This window comes from Sinocyclocheilus rhinocerous, unplaced genomic scaffold (genome assembly GCF_001515625.1).
Source record: "Sinocyclocheilus rhinocerous isolate Xijiao unplaced genomic scaffold, SAMN03320098_v1.1 scaffold919, whole genome shotgun sequence".
NCBI classification, from domain to species: Eukaryota; Metazoa; Chordata; class Actinopteri; order Cypriniformes; family Cyprinidae; genus Sinocyclocheilus; species Sinocyclocheilus rhinocerous.
In genome coordinates, this window is record NW_015637585.1 from 1,213,316 (window position 1) to 1,234,206 (window position 20,891).

The 20,891-nt window shown below is 37.6% G+C and overlaps 1 protein-coding gene across 6 annotated transcripts in view; it reads left to right on the forward strand.

Annotated features, from left to right (window-relative positions):
- Positions 1-18,532, forward strand: part of LOC107749109 (integrin beta-1-like) — a 29,492-nt gene extending 10,960 nt beyond the window's left edge. The window contains exons 1-17 of one of the 6 annotated variants that reach the window (XM_016564183.1): positions 9,524-9,665; positions 9,777-9,918; positions 10,520-10,586; positions 10,884-10,969; positions 11,077-11,281; positions 12,686-12,856; positions 12,935-13,170; positions 13,589-13,744; positions 13,839-13,934; positions 14,085-14,174; positions 14,739-14,879; positions 15,741-15,943; positions 16,023-16,261; positions 16,395-16,617; positions 16,740-16,969; positions 17,659-17,825; positions 17,939-18,532. In XM_016564183.1, the coding sequence (XP_016419669.1) occupies positions 10,520-10,586; positions 10,884-10,969; positions 11,077-11,281; positions 12,686-12,856; positions 12,935-13,170; positions 13,589-13,744; positions 13,839-13,934; positions 14,085-14,174; positions 14,739-14,879; positions 15,741-15,943; positions 16,023-16,261; positions 16,395-16,617; positions 16,740-16,969; positions 17,659-17,825; positions 17,939-18,004 (2,376 nt within the window). In that variant the 5' untranslated portion in view covers positions 9,524-9,665; positions 9,777-9,918 and the 3' untranslated portion in view covers positions 18,005-18,532. Of the gene's footprint in view, positions 1-808; positions 980-1,057; positions 1,285-2,301; positions 2,458-2,547; positions 2,644-2,996; positions 3,087-3,430; positions 3,572-4,767; positions 4,971-5,045; positions 5,285-5,785; positions 6,009-6,088; positions 6,338-6,400; positions 6,488-7,274; positions 7,548-9,523; positions 9,666-9,776; positions 9,919-10,519; positions 10,587-10,883; positions 10,970-11,076; positions 11,282-12,685; positions 12,857-12,934; positions 13,171-13,588; positions 13,745-13,838; positions 13,935-14,084; positions 14,175-14,738; positions 14,880-15,740; positions 15,944-16,022; positions 16,262-16,394; positions 16,618-16,739; positions 16,970-17,658; positions 17,826-17,938 lie in introns of those variants that run through there. The other 5 variants (XM_016564182.1, XM_016564184.1, XM_016564185.1 and 2 more) reach the window with 5 other exon arrangements.
- The last annotated feature ends 2,359 nt before the right edge of the window (positions 18,533-20,891 follow it).

Below are 20,891 nucleotides of genomic sequence, written 5' to 3' on the forward strand. Positions count from 1 at the left end.
CACTAATTCCTAGTATGGGTAACCATACTTGGCCACATGTCACGTCACTTTTTTCACACCTTTTTTTATTAGGAGACGCACAACAGTTCTTCTGTGGCTTTATAGGTAATATTTTCACGTACGCAATTTAGCAAAATCAGACAATATTGTGTCTAATATATACCACAATATATACTTCTTATTATTGAATTGTTTTAAATAAATATCACATTTGCAATTGGTCAGTGTTCAAAAAATGCTGGGAAATCACTTCATGTAGCCCTAAGAGTGATTACTGATAAACTGTCTGAAAAAACAAAAGTCATGTTTTAGAGAAGAAAAAAATCACCCACTGACTTTCAAAGCTGCTACATAGTAACGACTTTCTACTTCGAAGACCTTGGTAGGAATGTAGTGAAGTGAAAAGTACAATATTTGTCTTTCAAATGTAGTAAAGTTAAAGTCATAAGTTCCCAGAAAAAATAATACTCAAGTAAAGTACAGATACTCAAAAAGTGTACTTAAGTACAATACTCAAGTAAATGTACTTAGTTACTGTCTCAAAGCTGCTAACGACTTTCTACTTCGAGGACCTTGGTAGGAATGTAGTGGAGTGAAAAGTACAATATTTGTCTTTCAAATGTAGTAAAGTTAAAGTCATAAGTTCCCAGAAAAAATAATACTCAAGTAAAGTACCAATACTCAAATAGTGTACTTAAGTACAATACTCAAGTAAATGTACTTAGTTCCTTTCCGCCTCTGCCTATAAAGTAAGTTTAGCATGTTTTATATTTCTTTTTGTCTCTCGATCGTCTTTGTCACCCTACAGGTGAATCACAGAAGTTTACTCTCAAGTTCAAGAGGGCAGAAGATGATCCCATCGATCTGTACTTCCTGATGGACCTCAGCGACTCAATGCAAAATAATCTTGAGAATGTCAAGAACCTGGGAACCGAACTCGCCAGGGCGATGCAGCACATCACAAAAGACCTGCGGATAGGTTAGGAGAACAAACATGCTCACATTCACACCTGCGTACGCTTTTATTGTTAAATGATCTGCTAACTCTTGTTTGCAGGTTTTGGTTCATTGTTGGAGAAACCTTTCATTCCGGTGACGCCAAGATATCTGAAGAACCCATGTTTTTCAAACAATTGCACAGCCCCCTTCAGCTACATAAATGTCCTGAACTTGACAGATGACACTGCATTGTTCACTCAAGAAGTCAGCAAGCAGAAACCCTCTGGAAACCAGGACTCTTCAGAGGCAGGATTTCAAGCAATCATGCAAGCTGCTGTCTGCACAGTGAGTAGAGCTGAACATTCCCTAAATGCCAGAGAACTATGGGCAGGGCCGGATTTACACATAGGCATTCTAGGCACGTGCCTATGCTCGCTCGTCCAGGGGGGCCCATACACAATGAAGAGATATAGCTGTAATATTTTTGCTATACTATGGGCTATCTATAACAGTAAAAGAACCAAAACTCCAAAAGAGATTGAGCAAATAAATATAATGAACAATAGGTTAAAATATGATTTGGAAATTGCAATGGAAGGTTTATGAGGTGCACAAGAAATTAGCTCAACACACTCGAGATTTCAGGACAGAAACATGACAAATGTCTTGAAATAAATCATCCGAACAATGTCTTGAGGTGTGGTTGTGACTCCAGGCCGTTAAAATTATTAGAAAAATAATGCAGTCCTGAAGTTGTAATGTGGCCAATACACCGGAGCATATTAATGGAACGGTTCTCCTTTCTCAAACAAAGAACTAAATTCGATCTATATTGACTGAATGCAAGTCCTTATTTCGATAGAAAACACTATAATGGTTTCCACTGATTACGAAATACTTTTGTTTGCTGGGGTGGTAATATATTATTAGAGAAGGGGGCCCCAAAAATATGTTTTGCCTATGTCACGATAAGAGGAAAATCCAGCCCTGGCTATGGGCAAAGTCTCCAATACATGTTTACACATGCAGTGTTGTACTTGCCCTGCGAATGGCTGCGCCTACAACTACTTTCTTTTTGTTCCAATAACATAGTTTTTCTAATGGAAAATACTCAAAATTTTGAAATTCAGAAGCTGAACTCATATTTTCTTATAATGTATACATACTTCATCATTATCTTCATATACTGGTTCTGACTGTCACCCGAGGGTTGTGATTTAATTTTAAAACACTAAGCGTGTAGTCAGTGTGTGATTGAACCTTTGTAAAATCAGAAACACACTCAATATCTCATTGAGTCCTAGGGAGCAGCATGCAACAAGTCTGACCATTTGAAGCTGTGTTCTATCTGCTGTATTTCAGGAAGTGATCGGCTGGAGGAATGTTACTCGCCTCCTTGTGTTCTCCACGGATGCTGGATTCCATTTTGCTGGAGATGGAAAACTGGGTGGCATTGTTCGACCAAATGATGGGAAATGCCATCTGGAGAATAATATGTACACCATGAGCAACTACTTTGTAAGTATGTGTTTTATAGATAGATAGAATGATAGATAGAGACCACTGGAAATGTCAGAATGTGTCTTTGATTTCAGTTGTTTTTTACAGGACTACCCTACCATCTCTCAGCTGGTAGACACACTGAGTGAAAACAACATTCAGACCATCTTTGCTGTGACACAGCAATTCAGAGATCTTTATCAGGTGTGTGCAATATGTGTATTATATCTTCTCCACATTGCAACAACATCATGTTCATCATCTCATAATATAAGCATCAGGATTAACTCAGATTGTAGTCTGTATTGACTCATAATGCATTTGTGTTAAGGTGACCAAACGTGCCACTTCCCGGGGACATGTTCTGCCCTGGATTTCTAAATTGCCTAAAATAACCAGGTTTTGGCCGTTTGTGCTGTGCAGATCGATCGTTTTATGACATCTAGTACCACAAGAGCGATAGAGAGCAGAGCAGATGGCTCCTTATGCTTACGAATCGCTCTCGCTGTACTTTGATCGTTATTTTAGGCAAATTTGTGTGTGTGTGTGTGCAATAGGAGCTGTCTGCTCTAATTCCTAAATCAGCAGTGGGGACCCTGTCTACCAACCCTTCCAGTGTCGTCCAGCTCATCATTGATGCATATAATGTGAGTTCAAGTTATTTATATAATGTCTGTATGTAAGTAATGGATGGCTGTGGTCAGTTCTAGTTCATTTTAGGGCAGGAATGCACAAACGTCTTCCTGGAGGGCCACTATGCTGCAGAGTTTAGCTCCAATCCTAATTAAACAAACCTGAACCAGCTTATCAAGGTCTTCAGACTCACTAGAAACTGTGTATCCCACAGAACAAAAAACTCATACAGGTTTAAAATGACATGAGGGTGAGTAATTGATGACAGAATGTGAGTGAACTATCCCTTTAAAAGTAGTATTTGAATGAATATTTGCAAAGCACTAATGTACTCTCTGTGTTTAATTGTGTCAATCAGTCTTTGTCCTCAGAGGTCATTCTGGAGAACAGCAAGCTACCTGCTGGGGTGTCCATCTCCTACATCTCCCACTGCAAGAATGGAGTGAGCGAAAAAGGAGAAAATGGGCGAAAGTGCTCCAACATCTCCATTGGGGATGAGGTGAGAGAGTGAGCGACTAACTGCATTGTTTAAATAAATAAATAAAGTTAAATTTACTGGCGTCTGTGATTGCCTGAAATGTACCGTAAATAAATAATGTGACAATATTTTGAATATTTAAACATATTTGTCAAAATTGAAAGTTCCCCTAACTTAAAGGTGCAGTAGGAGATCTTGGAAAATGCTAACTTTAGCCTGATAGCACTGAAAGCGAACGTCCCACCCTCCCTGCAATCGCCGTCCAAAGCCACGCCCCCTGGACGCATATACGCTCACAGACCAGAATACCAGAGACAGCATTACTACAATAGGCTACATCAGCCGTTCTCAATTCCAGCCCATGTTCCGAAGTGAAGTAAACCCCTGCTCAGGGAGTAGGGAGCAGTGAACACTGTGTAGGGATCATATCGATTGGAACACAGTTCATGCACTTAGCTCACTTCTAACGAGTTGGTTATCAGGTGTGTTAACTAAGCGAGACATGCAAAATATGTGCGCGAGGGCTGGAATTGGGAACCGCTGGGCTACATCATGTGTCATTCACCGGCGAGAAAACTTTAAAAGTACTACAATACCAGGAAAGGACGATCTGGTTGTTGATGTTTGTCTGCCATTCTCGCTCTGTCTGCACAGCGTGCGTGAACGCGCTGATGACTATCCTGTCTGCGCGAACCGGGTGCGCAGAGGTATGCAGATACATATGTTGACAGAATATATAAATACAGATAAATACATTTAGACCACTTAACATAATGATTGCTATCGTTTAGAGACTTTCAACCAGCATAACAAAAAAAATTTCTGAAGACAATTACCTATTGCACCTTTAATATCTGAGTATAGCTTAAAAAAATATGTAACACAAGTTACATTACCTCCCATTTTTTACATTCTGATGACTTAATACACTAAAATAATGTAATAAACATTAAATAAATAACATAAATTGATTGTAACACAAACCACCCTAATGTACACCACTGATAACAAAAATTACAATTTGTAGTTTTTACTTACAAAAAGACATTTTTGTCAGTATTTTATAGTAAAGAGCTCCTGTCTTGTAATGTGCATGAGGTCTTAACATTCTAAAGAACATGTCACAAATAAAACTAACCCTACACACCCTACGAGCTATTTCAATTCCCATAAATGATATGCACCTGTTATTTAAAACAATGTGTTGTGCCTCATAGGTGATGTTTGATATAGAAATCACGGCTAAGGGCTGTCCATCTAAAGGTAAATCAGAGACTATAAAGATCAAGCCGCTGGGCTTCACTGAGGAGGTAGAGATCGTCCTCAACTTCATCTGCAAATGTGAGTGTCATAAAGACGGAGTCCCAAACAGTCCGGAGTGTAGCGGCGGCCATGGCACTCTGGAGTGTGGAGTATGCAGGTTTGAGAGGCTGTTAATCTCATATGCAAATGCAGATAATATAATGATCTGATTTAACGTTTTCTCTCATATCAGGTGTAATGAAGGCCGGTTAGGCAGATTATGTGAGTGCAGCCAACATGAGGTCCTGACAGACGATCTGGACGCAAACTGCCGCATGGATTACGGGACAGACATCTGCAGCAACAATGGAGAATGTGTTTGTGGAACGTGTGAGTGCAAGAAAAGAGAAAATCCAGAGGAGAGATACAGCGGGAAGTTCTGCGAGTGTGACAACTTCAACTGCGACCGCTCCAACAACAAGCTCTGCGGAGGTACAACCCATTTTGTACTAAATATTAAGCCTAAAAAAAAGGCTTAATATATCTTAATTAAGTCGTACTGCTTAAATGTATCTGGATTTAAGAATGTTTAGATATTTGTACTGGAAAACAGGACAGAAATACTAAGTAAGAAAATCATTTTTGCAGTGCAAGTATTGTTTTCTGAAAAATGTATTAAAATCAATTGAATTTGCTTAAACAAGAAAAAAATCTGTCAGTGGGGTAAGAAAAATGATCGTTTCCCTTTGAATTAAGTTAGTTTTTCTTACCATATTTTATTGTTTTAAGCATAATTAATATTTGATAAATTTGCCAGAAAAAAAAAGAGTTCATATTTTGAATCATTTTCATTTACAAGTAAATGTATCTTGATTTAAAAAATTTGATATTTTTACTGGAAAACAAGAAAAAATATTATTATTATTTTATTTAATTTATTTTTTTTGGAAGTGAATTAGGACACTTATTACTGTGGCATTTTTTTCCCCACAGGTCACGGTCGTTGTGAATGCCGAAAGTGTATCTGTGATGCTAACTACAAAGGAAGTGCTTGCGACTGCTCTTTGGACACCTCAACCTGTCTGGCCAGTAACAAACAGATCTGTAACGGTCGGGGCATCTGCGAGTGCGGCGTGTGTAAATGTACCGACTCAAAGTTTCAGGGTTCAACCTGTGAAATCTGCCCAACCTGCCCTGGAGTTTGTACTGAACACAAGTGAGTTACTAACAGGACATTTGCTTGAACAACTGGCTCAGCTAGCAGCACTAAATATATTCGCCTGGCTTTCCTCACAGGGATTGCGTCCAGTGCCGAGCATTTGGTACTGGTGACAAGAAAGACACATGTGAGAAAGAATGTAGCTACTTCAGTCTTATAATAAAGAAGAAGAAGGAGGAACTTCCTCAGCCCAACGACCAGCCCTACATCAATCACTGCAAAGAGCGTGACGCTAACGACTGTTGGTTCTTCTTCACCTACGCTACCAAGAACGACGGCACCGTTGAGGTCCATGTGGCAGAGGAGCTTGGTAAGTGGAAGATGAAGTAAGTACCAGCAGGTCTTGAGTTATATTTTTTTAGTTAACTAGTTATATTGTTACTACACAGGAAGTGCTTGCGACTGCTCTTTGGACACCTCAACCTGTCTGGCCAGTAACAAACAGATCTGTAACGGTCGGGGCACCTGCGAGTGTGGTGTGTGTGTAGATGTACCGACCCAAATTTTTATGGTCCGACCTGTGAAATCTGCCCAACCTGCCCTGGAGTTTGACTTTCAATGACTTTCTTTATTTGAATGCAGGCGAGCTATTGGCAGAATTCTTGCTAAATATAGTCACGATTATAAGCGACGATTATCAGCATCCAAGCACCAATGGCTACGACTTAGGTTCTCTGACACCCAGACAGTTTAAATCCAGAAAAAGGAAAAATATAGCCACAAGTGACAACCATTGGGATTTAAGCATCAATGGCCCACTGTATGATTAGCAATCCAACTGAAATGTCTAATGACGTGGTTTTTACAGCAAAGTCCATACTGAATCTTTACTGAGACTGATAGGGTTTAATGAAACAGGTTACAGCAACACACTGGTGTCAAAGGAGACAACTGATGTCAACTGTCAACAAACCCGCTGTAATTTTTTTCTGTCAAAAGATGTTGTGTATGTGCATAGGATGCCATAGGTCAACAAGAAGATGATGATTGCTGTGCTATGCTTGCATGTTGTTTTAGCCTAGTCTTTTAGGATATTGATCATATATTTCCACATATTATATTATTGTAAAACTGTGTGTTTACTATACAGAGCAAACTGTCATATTGTCATTACCAAAACAACATGTTAGAAAACATAAATAAATAGAATAATTCTAGGGCTTGAGAGGTGTTTTAGGTTACATGAGAATATGTTATTCATACCACAATACTAAATAATTGTCTTTTTTTTATTATTATTTTTATGCCTTTTTATTCATATAGGACAGAAGAGAGACGACAGGAAATTACTGGGAGGAGAGAGGGGAGCGGGATCGGCAAAGGACCTCGAGACGGGAATCGAACTCGGGTCACCATGAGCGCAGTTGCACTATTTGTCGACACATTAAACACGGGGTTATTGGCGCCGACAATAATTGTGTCTTTATAGAAATTTTATAGATGTATTTCCTTAAGAGAAGCAAATAAAATAGTCTTTTAATTTTAAATGGACAGAAATATATTTATCTTGCACCTTGACTTAAGTGTCAATTTTTCGAAATTGAGATGTATACGTCCTCTGATAGCTGAATATATAAGCTTTCCATTGATGTATGGTTTGTTAGGATATGGCAACCCAGGTGAAAAAGACGTAGTATTAAATTTATTAAAAATATACTTGAAATTTAAGTAGTATGTTTAGATTAGTGTTTCAGTAAGATTAAACTGTATTTTTAACAAAAATATTAATCACAAGAAACGAACTAATTTGAAACTTTTTAGCTCCAGCTCCAGCAGAACTCACCTTTCCCCAGCCGCGCTTACCGATATTTAAAATATGTTTTTTAATATGTTGTTCAGTTTTAATTAAAAGGATATGCTACTTTGGTTGATTAGGCTGTTGTTCATTACATGATACATTAATTGTAATAAGTATATATGCTGCTGTCCTTTTTTAGTGTACTTTATGAATATTTGTAATGTACACAACAATATATAATACATTAAAGTTTTCTAGATATCAAAGTGTGTACGTGTGCGTATATACTGAAAAAAGCAGCTTTATAATATACTAGTAGTATAATGCTAATGCATTTCCAATGAGCTAAAATACAACTGAAATGTACTTGAAGTACATTAAAACGATGCTTCAAATATACTCTAACTGTAGTTCATGAAGTATTAAAAATACATTTTAAATGTATTTTAAGAAATACACTTAAATTGCACTAAATATACTTAAAGTGGTTCCATTTTAACACAATTTCAATATATTAAATATATTACAAATAGATTAAAATTTAAACTTAAACATATCTTGAAATACACTTAATATACTTAAAGTTGTTTCAAAATAATACATTTAATATGCACTTAGTATAGTATAATTTAAATATAGTAAGTATGTCTGAAAAATCACAATTTAAATATATTTCTTTTTCACCTGGGAATATTTGGCCGTGATACAACTATTTGAAAATCTGGAATCTGATGGTGCAAAAAAATCCAAATATTGAGAGAATCACCTTTAAAGTTGTCCAAATGAAGTTCTTAGCAATGCATATTACTAATAAAAAATTACGTTTTGATATATTTATGGTACGAAATTTACAAAATATCTTCATAGAACATGATCGTTACTTAATATACTAATGATTTTTGGCATAAGAAAAATCGATCATTTTGACCCATACAATGTACTTTTGGTTATTGCTACAAATATACCCAAGCGACTTAAGACTGGTTTTGTGGTCCAGGGTCACAAATCTGTTTTCAGCTTTATTGGGATATAAAGGTTAGAACATTTAATGATCTATGATCGATTTCTTTGTAACTAATTATATAAAATTTTATTACCAGTGCACCATAATTTGACAAATAAACTGGTTTTGAGCATTTATTTATCTTTCATTTATCTTTTTATTTATCAAGATATGGTATCCTGCAGGTTCTTCTAGTGGACAATATTAACATTACATCCATCACCTTTCAGTTGAAATGGCTGAAACCCCTTTATGGTGCCCAACAGAATCCAGCTGCCTCTCCTGTCCTTTGAATATGATACAAGAGCACAAATATTTCATTCATTAAATCTTCTATGGGTGATTTCTGGATAGATAATATTATTTTTATTACTGATGCTTAAATCTTATTTCCTCCTCTACCCATGTTAAACCTAATATAATGGCAATTATTTCTATAGAATATATTGATATTTTAGATGTTTGTCTTTTTGACATTTCTACACATAATTCTGGAATATACACCTTATGCAACTGAATCTTTTGATCCATCTGTATATATGTGTACTTTCAGTTTCGTACAAATTTTCCCTGAATATGCTTCTTTGCATTTTACATTTTATTTTGTTCATTGTTGTCATGCATTATGATATATATATATATATATATATATATATATATTTATATATATATATATTATTCCAAAACTATTATTCAAAATATTTTCACTTTTTATGTTCATTTTGTCATGCATTGATAAATATTTTATATTAAATTATTATTATTATTGAAAATATTTTTATGTCTGGTGAGAGTCAAATCTTTTTCTTATTATTTTTTTCTAATGTGAGTCTGATCTGGGGGAGGAGCCTCACTCTGACATGTCCCGCCCAAACCTTACAATCCTTCAATCTGTGTTTCCTGTGTGTGTGAGGTATGAGACTGCTGCTGCTGCTGTATCATTCTGAACTACTGAACAAGACCTGCTCTCACCTCAAACATACTCGGTACAACTGCTGTTATTTTGTTTTGTGTGCCGTTTCAGAAACATTCTTCATATGCCTACAGGACTGTTAAGGTGTACTGTAACCTGGAGTGTAACTCAAGACATCAGGAAAAGTTGAGCATATAAACATTTATTTCATAAACACACAATTCTAGGAAGAGCTTTAGGAGCATGTGTTAAGGTGAGTAACTTAAGCTTTTTTTTCACTTTTCTTTATTTTCACTTATTTTAAAATGGCCATGAAATCTCATAACACTTCAGTAGTCATAGATTCTGCAAGTAAATATTGTGTTTGTATATATATATATATATAGCAAATCTATAATTCAGTGATCAATCATTTACGCTAATATGGCTTTATTCTGAAATTCAGAATATATATATATATATATATATATATATATTAACATGCAGATAGTAAGATAATAACAGAATAGTAAGAGCCTGTTTCTTGGTACTGCTTTTTCTTTCTCAATATCTTATTTGTTATCAAAGTCAATGATTAACTGTCTCTTTCATTGTTCTGAGTCAGAGACACTCCTGTTTGCCCTTCCTTTTTTTTTAACAGCAACCTACTTTTTGGTGCAAAGAGTATTATACTTCTTATCAAACAAAAAGAGTCAAGATTATTAATGCACATTTAAAAAAATGTTTTGAACTATCTTTCACAGTACAGTTTATGTGAGTATCAGACAAGGACTTTGTGTATTTGCACATAAGTGATTGCTCTCTCTCTCTCTCCCTGATGTGTTTCTGTGTAATTTGTGTTCTTTTGCATTTAGATGGATACGAAGGTGCTATTAATATCAGCTCTACTAGGATTTGTCTCTCATGTCAGATCAAAAACAGGTAATACAAGTAATTTATCGCCAGCAACACGGCTACTTTCTAGTGCCTTAGGGGCATTCTTTTAATGTTTAGGTTTATGAGTTTATTGTATGAATACGTGCACTGTTTTGGCATAAATATACAAAGAAATAACTTTAAAAATACCTTCTTAAGTTATTCTGCAAAATATCTACTTGTTGGCTTTTCTTTTCATAATGCTTTAGTCACTGGGAAATGATGACGATTTGAATCTGACTTAACATTGTACAATGTTAGATCTTGTCTTCTAAAGTTGTTGTGTATGTGTTTTGCGTTCAGATAGCAATATGTGTATTTCTGCAAATGCCAAAACATGTGGAGAGTGTATTCAGATTGGGCCACAGTGTGCGTGGTGCAAAGATCCTGTAAGTTATTTTGTCTACAAAGCTTGATCATCTTCTCTTGACTCTGGAAGATGATCTGAGTCTTACCAGAATGTGTACTTAGCAAGTCTCTGCTTGCATCTTAACAGGGTTTCAAACCTTCACGCTGTGATGACAGAGATTCTCTGGAAAAGGCTGGTTGCACTCCACTCGGCATAGAAAACCCTCGAGGAACGGTCACCATCGACAAGAACAAACCCGTCACAAACCGTAAAATTGATGGAGGACAGAATCTGAGGCCTGATGAGATCACCCAGATTCAGCCACAGAAACTCACCCTGAACCTCCGATCAGGTACTGGACCCTATCTGTGAACAACAAAAACATCACTGGATGTGTCTGAATGTGTTGTGAGATATAAATCAAGTTCATCTAAAATGTAATTTCTTCATTTACTCACCCATATGTTTTTCCAAACCTGTATGTATTATTTCCTTCATGGACCACAGAAGGATTTCCGAAGAACATATTTGCCACACTTTTCAATATAATGAAAGTGAATGAGGACTGAGGATGCTTGTGAAGGGGAAAAAAATGAACAAAAAAAAGTTAAAGTAATTACCATAAAAGTACTATAAATGTGGGCATTAAAGACTCGTTATGTCATATTCCAAATCTTCTAAATCTATACATTAGATTTGTAAAAGAAATCAGCCGATATTTATTCACTGAAAACCTTGACATGCGCTCTCATTGCCATTCACAGGAAAGTCAATAAGAGTCTGACTAATAAACGAATCATTTTTTGAGTTGATCCTTTTCAATGAATCAGCTGATGTAGTTCACCGAGCTGGTCTGAAAGTCTCGTTCACGAATGGATTCGGTTCTCAAATTCACCCACTGACTGACCGGGAAGATTATTGGTGACTGAACGACTCAAATTTCTGTTCGTCAAACAAAGCTATTGTACGAATAAAGATTTGTAATGTATTGCACAAGTTGAATAGATACAGTATCTCACAGAAGTGAGTACACCCCTCACATTTTTGTAAATATTTTATTATATCTTTTCATGTGACAACACTGAAGAAATGACACTTTGCTACAATGTAAAGTAGTGAGTGTACAGCTTGTATAACAGTGTAAATTTGCTGTCCCCTCAAAATAACTCAACACACAGCCATTAAAGTCTAAACCGCTGGCCACAAAAGTGAGTACACCCCTAAGTGAAAATGTCCAAATTGGGCCCAAAGTGTCAATATTTTGTGTGGCCACCATTATTTTCCAGCACTGCCTTAACCCTCTTGGGCATGGAGTTCACCAGAGCTTCACAGGTTGCCACTGGAGTCCTCTTCCACTCCTCCATGACGACATCACAGAGCTGGTGGATGTTAGATACCTACAGATGCTCAATAGGTTTTAGGTCTGGAGACATGCTTGGCCAATCCATCACCTTTACCCTCAGCTTCTTTAGCAAGGCAGTCTTTTTTTGTTTTGATTTTGGAGCTTGACAGCCCCTTGACATTCCTCATTCCCTTTCTTTATGTAACCAGAATAAAAATGTAAAAAAACCTTTTGTGTTCTGCATAAGCAAGAAAAAAGTAATAAAGGTCTGCAATGACATGTGGGTGAGTAAATTTTTTACTATTAAGTTAACTATTCCTTTATTAGTTAACATAGTGATAGAAGTCTGATCACCTAGAAAATAAGTTTAGCAGACTGGTCATAGCATTCATGGCATATTTTTTCACCCTACAGATGAATCACAGAAGTTTACTCTCAAGTTCAAGAGGGCAGAGGATTATCCCATCGATCTGTACTTCCTGATGGACCTCAGCGACTCCATGCGAAGTAATCTTGAAAATGTCAAGAACCTGGGAACCGAACTTGCCAGGGCGATGCAGCACATCACAAAGGACTTGCGGATAGGTTAGGAGAACAAACATGCTCACATTCACACCTGCGTACGCTTTTATTGTTAAATGATCTGCTAACTCTTGTTTGCAGGTTTTGGTTCATTCTTGGAGAAACTGGTTATGCCTTACATTCTGATGACACCGAAGTATCTAAAGAACCCATGTTTTCCAAATGACTGCTCCGCGCCCTTCAGCTACAAAAATGTCCTGAACTTGACCGACGATGGTGCATTGTTCACCCAAGAGGTCAGCCAGCAGAAAACCTCTGGAAACCTGGACTCTCCCGAGGCAGGATTTGATGCAATCATGCAAGCTGCTGTCTGCACAGTGAGTAGAGCTGAACATTCCATAAATGCCAGAGAACTATGGACAAAGTCTCCAATACATGTTTACACATGCAGTGTTGTACTTGCCCTGCGAATGGCTGCGCCCACAGCTACTTTCTTTTTGTTCCAATAAAATAGTTTTTCTAATGGAAAATGCTCCAAATGTAGAAATTCAGAAGCTTAACTCAGATTTTCTAATAATGTATACATACTTCATCATTATCTTCATATACTGGTTCTGACTGTCACCCGAGGGTTGTGATTTAATTTTAAAACACTAAGCGTGTAGTCAGTGTGTGATTGAGCCTTTGTAAAATCAGAAACACACTCAATATCTCATTGAGTCCTAGGGAGCAGCATGCAACAAGTCTGACTATTTGAAGCTGCGATCTATCTGCTGTGTTTTGATTGTATTTCAGGAAGTGATCGGCTGGAGGAATGTTACTCGCCTCCTTGTGTTCTCCACGGATGCTGGATTCCATTTTGCTGGAGATGGAAAACTGGGTGGCATTGTTCGACCAAATGATGGGAAATGCCATCTGGAGAATAATATGTACACCATGAGCAACTACTTTGTAAGTATGTGTTTTATAGATAGATAGATAGATAGATAGATAGAGACCACTGGAAATGTCAGAATGTGTCTTTGATTTCAGTTGTTTTTTACAGGACTACCCCACCATCTCTCAGCTGGTAGACACACTGAGTGACAACAACATTCAGACCATTTTTGCTGTGACACAGCCATTCAGAGATCTTTATCAGGTGTGTGCAATATATTTATTATATCTTCTCCACATTGTAACAACATCATGTTCATCATCTCATAATATAAACATCAGCTTTAACTCCGATTGTAGTCTGTATTGACTCATAATGTGTGTGTGTGTGTGTGTGTGTGTGTGTGTGCAATAGGAGCTGTCTGCTCTAATCCCTAAATCAGCAGTGGGGACACTGTCTACCAACTCTTCCAATGTCATCCAGCTCATCATTGATGCATATAACGTGAGTTTAAGTAATTTATATAATGTCTCTGTCAGTAATGGTTGGCTGTGGTCAGCTCTATTTCTTTTTAGGGTTGAAAGGAAGGGAAGCTAAAACCACTGTTACTCTTTTCTTGCTTGCAAAGGATTCTACTTTACAGCAGTTCCCACGCATAATGGTTGTTTATAATCTTAAATATGTACTCAGTCATTTGAATGATCAGAAACTGGTAAGAAGCTTATTGCTCAGTCGGATCAACAGTTCTGCGACCAGTAAATTTAGAAGTTTAAAGGCACAGTGCACCAAAAAATGAAAATTCTGTCATCATTTATTCACCCTCATGTCGTTGCAAACTTTTTTGTGTTTCTTTCTTCTGTGAATCACAAAAGAAGATATTTTAAAGTATTGAATTTTAAAATATCTTCTTTTGTATCCCACAGAATTAAAAACAAGTCATACAGGTTTAAAATGTTATGAAGGTAAGTAAATGATGACAGAATTTGAGTGAACTATGCCTTTAAAAGTAGTATTTGAATGACTGTTTGCCAAGCACTAATATACTCTTTGTTTAATTGTGTCAATCAGTCTTTGTCCTCAGAGGCCATTCTGGAGAACAGCAAGCTACCTGCTGGGGTGTCCATCTCCTACATCTCCCACTGCAAGAATGGAGTGAGCGAAAAAGGAGAAAATGGGCGAAAGTGCTCCAACATCTCCATTGGGGATGAGGTGAGAGAGTGAACTTCTGAACATCTGCACTTGTCCGTGCATGTAGAGTGACTCCCTTTTGATAGCTGTGGCTGAAGCTTAGTGCACAAGTTGGTATATGGTATCAAATATGGTATATGCAAAATTCCAGCTCATGCCCATTGACCAATGATATTCTAGTGTGCATACATCTAAGACACATACCAGTTCAGACTGTAGCAGCACTGAGCAACACCCAATGAAATTGCGAAAGGAAAGACTGGAAGAGGAGGGCGAGGTGTTGGAAACAAAAAAATATATATGTAATTAAAACTAGTTCCAACTAGTTATTTTTATTTTCAGTTCTGTGCAAATCAGCGCAAAGCAATCTCCATGTTGCACTTCTTCAGTGCAGATAAACTGATGGTGTATATGCAAGTTTTATATGAAGTACTGCATCCTAAAATAGCACATTGTAGAAAAAAAGGTTACATTTATGTTAAAAACTGGCAGCTGTGATTGCCAGAAATTCTCCATAAAAATAAGGTGAGAATGTTTCAAAAATTATCAGATGGCATGTTTGTGTCTGTACATTTTACAACATAAAATTGTATGAAATCTAAGAGTTCTGATAACTCATTAGGGTTTGCAGTGCATGTGACATCAAAATAATGAAATAAGATAAATTATAACACAAAACAAACTAATGCACAATAATATAAAATCTAGTCATGTGTTGATGTACAATTAAGTTTTATTGTAGTGTTTTAAAGCTTTGTAAAAATTCCTAATGTTTTTTACAGTACACGACTCTTTAGTGAATCTCTAAATATGTACAAAGAGCTTCTTATTTGTAGTGTACACAAGGCCTTAGCATTCAAAACAATGTGTTGTACCTCATAGGTGATGTTTGATATAGAAATCACGGCTAAGGGCTGTCCATCTAAAGATAAATCAGAGACTATAAGGATCAACCCGCTGGGCTTCAGCGAGAAAGTGGAGATCGTCCTCAACTTCATCTGCGAATGTGAGTGTCATAAAGATGGAGTCCCAAACAGTCCGGAGTGTAGCGGCGGCCATGGCACTCTGGAGTGTGGAGTATGCAGGTTTGAGAGGCTGTTAATCTCATATGCAAATGCAGATAATATGACAATTATCCTGATTCAACGTTATCTCTTATATCAGATGTAATGAAGGCCGGTTAGGCAGATTATGTGAGTGCAGCCAAGATGAGTTCCTAACAGACGATCTGGACGCAAACTGCCGCAAGGATAACGAGACGGACATCTGCAGCAACAATGGAGAATGTGTCTGTGGAACGTGTGAGTGCAAGAAAAGAGAAAATCCAGAGGAGATATACAGCGGACAGTTCTGCGAGTGTGACAACTTCAGCTGTGACCGCTCCAACAACAAGCTCTGCGGAGGTACAACCCATTGAGAATTTGCACTTCTGTCTTTTGCTGTATTTTATTGTTGTGAATGAATTCTGCCATTTAGATATTTGTTCTGGAAAACAAGACAAAAATACTTGTTACTGAGGCATCCTTTTCCCCACAGGTAATGGTCGATGCGAGTGCAAAAAGTGTATCTGTGATGCTAACTACAAAGGAAGTGCTTGCGACTGCTCTTTGGACACCTCAACCTGTCTGGCCAGTAACAAGCTGATCTGTAACGGTCGGGGCACCTGCGAGTGCGGTGTGTGTAAATGTACCGACAAAAAATTTGAAGGTCCAACCTGTGAACTCTGCCCAACCTGCTCCAGAATTTGCAATCAACACAAGTGAGTTATTGGCTGAATACTAATGAGGTTAGACTAACAAAGCTAACCCAGTAGGTTGAACTACTGGCTTGTAGTCAGTTTTGTATCTGAATAAACAGTGCAATCTGTGTTTTGCCTCAAAGGGACTGTGTTGAGTGCCAACAATTTGGCATGGGTAGCAAGAAACATACATGTGAGAAAGACTGCAGATCCTTCAATATTACAGCAGTGAAGACTAAGGAGGAACTTCCTCAGCCGAATGACCAGCCCATCAATCAATGCAAAGAGCGCGACGTTGACGACTGCTGGTTCTTCTTCACCTACACTACCAAAAACGATGACAACATTGATGTCTTTGTGGCTGAAAAAAAGGGTAAAAATGATAGGAAAACTTACCACGTACCAGTATGACGTTTTTTTTTGCAAATATTAAATACAATAATGAGTGTCTACTTAAGCACTGGACACTGAAGTTTTAAAGTAAACCTGATTGATTTTACTATTTAAAGTCACCTGTCACTCACATGAAATTGCAGCAATTAGCAAAGAAAACGATCCAATGGATAAAGATTAACGATATTAACGTCCACACCAGCGGACGATATTGTCTGATTATTCTAAGCGCACGCTCGTCTGCCGCTTTAAATTCTTGAGCTCATTTTAGCAGGATGGATTCTGATTGGCTGTCAATGTTTTTTATCGTTCATCAGCTGGAAAAAATCGTTCTGAAAATGATTCCAACGATATCGTTTCTCTGTGCCTTTATCGGTATAGCTGTGGTGTGGACTCTGCTATTCTTTAATATTGAGAACGATTTTTAGAACTATATCTTTATCGTTATCTTTATAGTTATCGTCCTTGATGTGAACGGGCCTTAAAACCAAGTCCCACCCTACATTTTTTCTTATTCGAGAAGCAGTTTCACTTCGATATGCATCACAATGGTGAAGAAAAGACGATTGCAACTTCTGTTTCATGTCATCTTTCTTAATTTATAGTTATTGATAACTAGTTTACAAGTTTTACATTGTTTCCCATAATGCTTTGTGCCTGTATCCACAGAGTGTCCCTCTGGCCCTGATATCATCCCCATTGTAGCTGGTGTGGTCGCAGGAATCGTTCTGATTGGTTTAGCACTTCTGCTCATCTGGAAGCTGCTCATGATTATTCATGACCGCAGAGAGTTCGCCAAGTTCGAGAAAGAGAAGATGAATGCCAGATGGGACACAGTATGCATCTCTTTATTAGTATTTCTATTTTAATATTGCAAATAAATGCATTTTAAGGGCTGTACATGCTATGGAAAACATATTGGGATAATAATACCTGCTGTTCTGTTTAGGGTGACAACCCCATCTACAAGAGTGCTGTGACAACTGTGATGAACCCCAAATATGAGGGAAATTGATGGATCTTCAGGACGGTTTGCAGCAGTGGTTCTCAACTGGTCTTTGCTTCATCGCCCAGATTTTTTTACATTGGTGACCTAATACAGTATCATAAACTGTATTTAATGTAATCTGGGACATATTGTGACTTTGGACAAAAACACCTACTCTGATGCCAACAACAATTTTATCATCCCTTTCAAATTTTGATAAACTATTTTTTGTTTTTGTTTTAGTGTTTGCCTTCTGTCCATTACCCAGTCAAATGCATTTTTGGGTCCCAGACTGCCAGTTGAGAACTGATTTGTAAGATAGTTTCCCATTGCTTAATTATATTTATTTTCTATTTTGTAATGTTTATATGTAAATATTAAACTCCTCATTTCCTGCGAGATCATGGTTTTCCAGAGCACAAGAAGTCACAACAAGATTCACCAATGATTATTATTTTTGAATACTTTATATAAAGCCAATAAAACAGTGTTGGCAAGTCATTCTTGAGACATGGGACAAAACAGGTCCAGCAAGGGTAACTGCTATTAGGTTTAAAAATAAAAATATATTCAATTTTAAATGTCATGAGGGATTAATAATAGAATGTATTTAATACAATTATCACCTTCAATTTAATTTTCTCATTATTATACCAAATCTATGTTTCTTAATGTCCTCTCACTACAACTAAAACAGTGTGTCCACAGAGAAGGGTTCAATCATTCATATGCAATAAAATGGATAAAAATGTTTTTTTTAATGATGAAAAAGAGCTTGTTTTATCAAAAGCAACACTTAATAATATCTCCTATCAAAGCAAGGTTGTTTTTTAATGAAATGCCTCGTTTGTAATGGGTTTTCATGTTTTTGAATCATGGCTCCGGCCTGACACTGCATCAACAGTATGGTGAGGGGCATAACATTTCCGTCACACGCTTGAGGTATTCGGCCAATCACAACGCACTGGATAGCTGGCCAATCACAGCACACCTCGCTTTTCAGAACGATGAGCTTTGTAAAAATCGATGCGTTTCAGAAAGGCGGGGCATAGAGGAGAAACAATAATGTACAGTATGTGGAAAATAATGTGTTTTTTTAACCTTAAACCGCATAAACACATTTCATTACACCAAATACACAAAATAATGTTCTTTTTAGCAACATCATATGACCCCTTTAATACAGTAATTGACTGATTCAATGTATTTCATAGTTAAAATGACTACAAATTCAGGTTTTCGTCACCACCATCAGAGTTTGTCTCACTTCTCAAGAATGACTTAAACACATTCTTGACAGTCTGGTTGTGTGGATGACATTTTTTTTCTCCATAGCCAGTGGCTGTTTGTATTTGGGGGAGGGGCATTCTCATTCTAGAGAGCATTTGATTGGACAAAAGTCTGTGTAGTGCAAGATGAGTCATCAATGTTTTTGTTTTCCCAATTCCCAAAACTGTAAATTGTGAATGCATATATCTGCTGAAAGTGAATTTTGAAGAGTTGTTCACACCATGAATGATAGCTACACTCTCAAGTAAAAATGTACGAGAACTGCCAGTGATACCTTTTTAAAAGGTACACCTTTACACCTAATTTACCCCTAAAGGATGCATACAAGTACCTTAATATTAGCACCTAAAATGTACATATCAGTACCCAAATAGTACATATTTGTACAAAAACTTACCGCCTCAGTGACAGCTTTTGTACCTTTTTTTCAGTAAAGTTTTAACAATCACAACTTTGTGATTTCGGTTGCTAGTGTTCTTGTTTTGCCTGCTACCACAAACGGCGTAGTATTTACAGTTGTATTCAGTACGCGAAAACGGGTCAAAATGATCCGAAGACAATAGAAGGGGTTACGTGTATGTTTGCAGTAATTAGTTCTGCCACAGCATCTCTTTCTGCTGCTACTTAGATCATATGCCTGAAGCTTCCCACAGGTGATTGGTGCCACTCACTGACCAATCAGGCGGCGTCTCGCTGCCATTGCAAAGTTATTAACCCTGTGGCAGTCTCGGACTTGTCCCTGGGGTCTGCTTACAGCCTTAATCTGACCCAAATAACTCCTTCATTTTTCTGCCGGATCTCTTAACGGGGTTGCGATGTCTTCATTTAACCGAGGAGATCCTCTAATCGCTGTGTCGAACGGAAGGCAAAGGCGAGAGAGGGCGCGCGCGAGAGAGACAGTATGTCTGACGACTGTGCCGTTTGTTTGCCAAACACCACCTTGATGCGTTACACAGTTACGCCGTCTGAAACACTGAAATGTGGCAAATCCAGGACAGACCCGTGGAGATCTCTGGATCTAGAGCTGGTAAGTCTCGACTATCTGTCTGCCTCCCGTTTAAAGTGGATTGATCGATTAATGTCGTTTTGATAACATGAGCGAGTCCAACTGTGAACTTGGCAGGCGAGCGTCAGCATATTCCCAACATCATTATGTCACATCAGCCCCGAAAATAAACTCAAAATACCTTCCTAAACAAGCTCTGTCTTGACAACGGCACACTTTGAGAAAATGTCGGAATTGTATGATCGCTCGCGAGCTATTTGGGGGTTGAAACAAAGCCGAAGGTGCACTTTTCGCGCAGGTTAAATATCTGCAGAAGGCTTTGACTGCGGATGGCCGCATCATCTCCGCACATTAACTGCGAGTCTACGTGTCATCCTCTTTAAAAGCTTGCCTCGACTCGTTTTTTGTTCTGTCAGATATTTTTTTCCGTGGTTAGCCAAAATAGGAGCAGCTTTTATATGCTCTTCCGCTCCGCGAGTTTCGTTGTTCGTTTACGTAGAATCCGGATTGGAGTTACATAACTGTGAACGGTCAAACGGATTTGCGCGAAGCGAGCGAAAATGCGTTATTGTTCAGTGTTTTAACATGGTGGCGCTATTGCAGATTTGCTTTTTATTA